The sequence below is a fragment of the Lagopus leucura genome, unplaced genomic scaffold (genome assembly GCF_019238085.1).
Source record: "Lagopus leucura isolate 7727_CA_CO unplaced genomic scaffold, USGS_WTPT01 Super-Scaffold_1, whole genome shotgun sequence".
Classification (NCBI taxonomy): Eukaryota; Metazoa; Chordata; class Aves; order Galliformes; family Phasianidae; genus Lagopus; species Lagopus leucura.
This window is the reverse complement of record NW_024962250.1, coordinates 11,034,174-11,039,092: the sequence shown is the minus strand read 5'-3', so window position 1 is coordinate 11,039,092 and position 4,919 is coordinate 11,034,174. Positions and strand designations below refer to the sequence as shown.

Sequence of the window (4,919 nt, the reverse complement as noted above, 5' to 3'; positions counted from 1 at the left end):
CAGTTTTGTGCACAAAACTTCACAAAAATTTCCCTGGCACAAAATTTCCCTGGCATCAGGAGAAAGCTTAGCACAGAATGAGTCTAGAGCTCCCTAAGAGAAGGTAATTAAGGTGAGAAATCTCATCTTCACACCTTTCTTATCCATGCTGTGAAAGTGTTTGTGATAAACTGGGTTAAAAATACTTTGTAAAACATTAACTACTGGGGGTGCAGCTGTGCCTCCTAATAGCTTTTGAATGTGTCTGACAAATACAACCTTGACAGAGATCATGGTTTAGAGATGAATGTTTTGCTAAGAGGGAGCATTCAGAAGAGACAGTTTCAGTGCTGGAACTCTGACCAGCTCTGAAGACCTCCAGCTTTAGCTGAAAATGAATCTCAAGACTTGGTACTGTAATTCTTTTTTGAACATTTAGACGATAATGGAGTCTCTCTCCCCAGTGTTGCAATATCTCAACTTCAGAAACTCTTCAGAGCGGTTTCCAGCAGGTTAAATGCTAGCAGGAGCTCCAGTCCATCGGCACTGCTAACCTGTACAGCACTTTAAAGGAGAAGTTACAGGTTTGTGCACATGTGTTTGGTTTCAGATTTGAGAGTATAGTGGCATTTGGATCTAGATTTTGGGTTGATCCACTAGATCTACAGAATCCAATATGAAATCTGTTTAGGAGGAGAAACCTGGGAATTCAATGCTAGCCAGACCTAAGATGTGCCATCAGTCACAGCAATTACCCAGTACAGGGCATTTGCTGCTTTTAAAGTGCAGACAGTCCAAGATCTAGAGGTCACTCTGTAGCAGGCATGCACATGATCTAGAAGCAAATTCTTTGTTACAACTATAAACAGCTATAAACTCCATTGACTCTCACAAGCTTTATACTGGAATATCTACAGAAATGAAAAAAGTCCATACACGAATCTGTGTCTTTTGAAAAAAAAATATTTTTTTTCAAAGATTGCACATTCCAAACTCAAGCTGCACACTGCGCAGAATAGGAACAGCAGTTAGCCAATCCAATTACCACCATGGAGGTGTGCTTTGATTAGTTTGGCTGCAGCCCTGAGCTGTCAAACTCAGTCAGCAGCAAGACACGGACTTGAGGTGTAATTACAGTCAGTGGCCAAAGCGCCTCTCCTGGGCTGTAAAAGTTTTCTTGATCTGCATTGGAAATGTAACATCAGAGGGTACAATTCAGTTAAGGGAAAAAATGACAGCGGCTGTGTCCACTCATCTGCCCACCACGTTACACACTGCAGTACAAACAGCGCACAAACATGACTGGTGGTACAGCAGGACAGAAGGATTGCTTTCTCTTTTCAAATCACTTGTAGTTTCAAGGAGAGTGAAGTGACAGCTCCTAGATGGAAACGCTAGCACTGTTGTCCTTCCCACAGTTGTGCATTTTTTAGGTTTTGGTGTTACCTGACCATTTTCACCAACGGATGTGCTTTTTTTTTAGTAACACCTCAAACAAACAAATAAATAAATCAGTACTTTGTGCTTTGTTAGCATCTTTCATCCAAAGTCCTGGAAGTGCTTTGCTAAGCCGTGTGTTACTATTTCCTGCAAGCCATCTCAATCCCAACAGTCCGATTCTGCTTCCTTTTATAACAATAGGAGCAGGGCCAGCCCGCAAGGATGTGCCTGATGTTACATATCAAGCCAACAACTGAGCTAGCACAACTCAGGTGTCCCACTTCCTGCTTTTTGTGCCATCTGCCCCCACAGCGCCAATCACTCTGTGATTCAAAGACAGCAAGTTTTACTTTACAAGATTACTTCATTTCCAGCACTTCTTTTACAATGTCTCCAGCCTTGCAGGGTACCAGAGTGTGCTTGGTCTACTGCTGTTGTTGCTATTCATTTAATACTTTCTTTAGAGCCTTCAGAGAGGTAAGTGATCTATGCATGTGACACCGCATGCCCGTGTCACCTTCTTCTGGTTTCCTCTTTCCCTGTGTTGGACGTCAGAGACATCTGCAAGGAAATGTGAACCTGGCTCTTCTTGCCGCTTCTCTCCCTTGCTCCAGGTTTGACAGCTATCACCACAGCAACCCAGCACACTCACGGATGGTGGAGCACAGCACTGGCACTGCCTGGAGCCAGAAAAAAAACCAACAGAAAGTGCCTGGTTTGGATGCGGGTTTGTAACTTCAACCTGGCAGTGAGTAAACATGGAGAACCGGAACAGAACACTGACTTGAATGCTGTCCACAGGGTGTAGGTAGGCTTTCACATTTCCAGTGCATTCATGTCAAAAGGTCTTGTTTCCCTCAAAATAGTTTTGAGTTAGTTGTAAAAAATGTAGTGATCGTCATCTAAGAGAATCTGTAACATACCTTATTTTGTGCTTCTCCTCTTTCTTGTGCCCTAAAATAATAATGCAACTGATAGCACCAGCAGATAGATAAAAGCTGCCCTACTCAGCAGACAACAGTAAGAGCAGGGTGACAGTCTCATTGCAAGCAACTCACGCAGCCAGCAGTTTGGAAGAGATCTCTGGTGTATGCCTCGTCCAGCCTCTTGCTCAAAGCAGGCTGAGCTGGAGAAAGTTGCTTGGGTTCTTGTCAAACATGAATATTCTCAGTGTGGATATTCCTCAGCCCCTTTATGCAATCTGTTCACAGATTTCCATTTCCACGTTTGCAACAAGGACCAGCTTCCACAGGTTTGTTAATCTTTACATCTTAATGTACAAATGGGTTGTTGGGATGACTGTCAGCTTGTGGATTGCCCACAGATTCTTCCTTCCTTCCTCTCCTCTGAAAGAAGAAACTCTATGGACTTTTGTAAGAGACACTTGGAAAGGAGGGTAAGGATACTGGGGAAAGCTGCAAACAGCAGAAGTGAAACTGCAGAGATTGTGAGTGTTTTAACAGCTTCTACCCGACTGGGATTGTAATGCCTGCTTATACGGTGTTGTGAAGCCTTGACCCGCGCTTTCTTTCCCCAGTGTTTGATATCAGCAGTGAATGAGACGCACCTGGGGGCACATGGACTTTTCCAAGAGAACCATTTTCATCTTCTGGAGTGCGCAGCAGCTTTGAAAATGCAATCCTGTATGTTAAACCACACTGAATGTCACTCAAACCAAAATCAGCTGGGTTGGTTTGGATTCTTTGTCAATAGGCTCTAAGAGTAGCCCATAGTCTCTATTGTCTGTTTTGCAACAAAAAGTAGTGCCATTGTAGTCAGCTCCAGTTTAGACAATCAATTGGTAACTGACAGGTATCACGCAAAGTTCTTCTGCAGCCCTCTGTGCTTGTGGGGTAGAGGATGCAAAAGCTTGCTTCCCCTTTGTAAAGATGACTGAGGTCAGTCCTTAAAACACATCCAGAACAAAACCAAGTTTTAAAAAGTATGTGAAATAGCTGCCACATTTTTGTGCGGTACCCTGCTCCCCCAAAATAATGAATTAGGGTGGTTAGTTTTATTTTTTAAAATACTAACTGTTAATGCAGAGGAGCTTTCTGATGCATTATGAGGGACAACTGATCACATATCCCCAGCAAGACCTTTCATTTCTTATCCAGGCTGGCATGCAGCTCTGCTTCGAAGGCCATCTTGTCAAAGGTGCGTGTGTTGGTCTCCTCCCGTACTTTTTCCCGGACATGGAAGGATGCCCGAGCTACAGACCTGGCATTTTCTAAGACAGTTTTCTTCTCCTTGAAGATTTGCTCGCTCCTCTCCAATTTTCTCTCGATAGAAAGGAGAATCTCCCTGCGCCGTAAGTCCTCATACTGTTCCACCTTTTGCTTGTTCATCTTCTGCACCTTCTCCTTCTCCAGACGGCTCAAGACCAACCTGCGGGCTTTTTCCTGGACCACCTCTTCAGCCACCTGGGCAGCATGCTGGAGCTTCCTCTCTGTCTCTTTAGCCAGGGCCTCCAAGTGCTCCTTCTGCTCTCTTTCCTTCTTCTCTGCTGCCAGTTTAGCTCTCTGGATCTGCATGTCCTCCCGCCTGGCCTTCTCCCTCAGCTCCTGGTTCCTCTTCTCTACTAGCTGCTCATAGTTCTCCTGAGCCTTGGACAAGCTCATCTCCAGGGAGGCCTTCAGCATTTCCTTCTCTTCTGCCTCTTGCTTGGCCAGTTCCTTGAGCAAAGTCTCATGCTTCAGCTTCTCTGCTTGGTTGAGCTGCTTCCTCTCCTTCTGCAGCCGCACCTCCTTCCTCTGCCTCTTCTGCGCGGCTGTGGACAGCTTCTCCTGCAGGAGCTGTTCCTCTCGCTCCCGCTGCTCCTTCTTGCTGTCCTCCTTCACCTTCAGATTGTGCTCTTGATGGAGCTTCTTCTGCTTGTCTTCCTGGACGGCTCTTTCCAGCTTCTCCCTCCGCAGCCGCTCCTGCTTCTCCGCCTGCTCCCGCCACCTCTCCTCACATACCTGCCTCTGCTTCTGCTTCAGCAGGGCAACCTCCTGCTCTTCCTGGCTCAGCTTTCCCCGCCGCTTCTCCACCTGGCTCTCCCACATCCGCTGGCCCTGCAGGAGGGCCTTCTGCTTCTCCTTCTCCTCCTGCTCCTTCCGCTGCTCCGCCAGGCGCCGCTGGCTGTCCCACTGCAGATGGGCTGCCTGCCGCTGCTCCCGCAGGAGGCTGGCCTCCTGGTGCTTGGCAATCATCAGCGCCGCGATCTTCTTGTCCCTCTCAGGCACCTCTGAGAGGCCCTTCTTCCTCTTCACCTCCCTGACGATCCTCTCCACCCTCTGGGCGGTCTGCGGTGAGTGGCTGAGGTCACCCAGGCTGAAGCTGCGCCCCAGCAGGGAGCCGTCGGCCACCCGGCCCCGGCCGCGCGCCTTGCCCCCCAGCCCCCGCAGGCTCTCCCCGCTGTATGAGGACGACGCTCCCGACTCCGAGGAGGTCTTGCCCCAGCTGCCCTCCCGACGCTTTTGCAGCGAGTCCAGGGAGTGGCTCTTGGCCTTGGCGCC

General features: G+C 47.9%; 1 protein-coding gene across 1 annotated transcript in view; it reads right to left on the bottom strand.

Annotated features, from left to right (window-relative positions):
• Positions 1-817: 817 nt before the first annotated feature.
• The window catches only part of CCDC177 (coiled-coil domain containing 177), a 25,995-nt gene continuing 21,893 nt past the window's right edge, over positions 818-4,919 (bottom strand). The window contains exon 2 of the mRNA XM_042862613.1: positions 818-4,910. Within this exon, the coding sequence (XP_042718547.1) occupies positions 3,522-4,910 (1,389 nt within the window). The 3' untranslated portion in view covers positions 818-3,521. The remainder of the gene's footprint in view (positions 4,911-4,919) is intronic.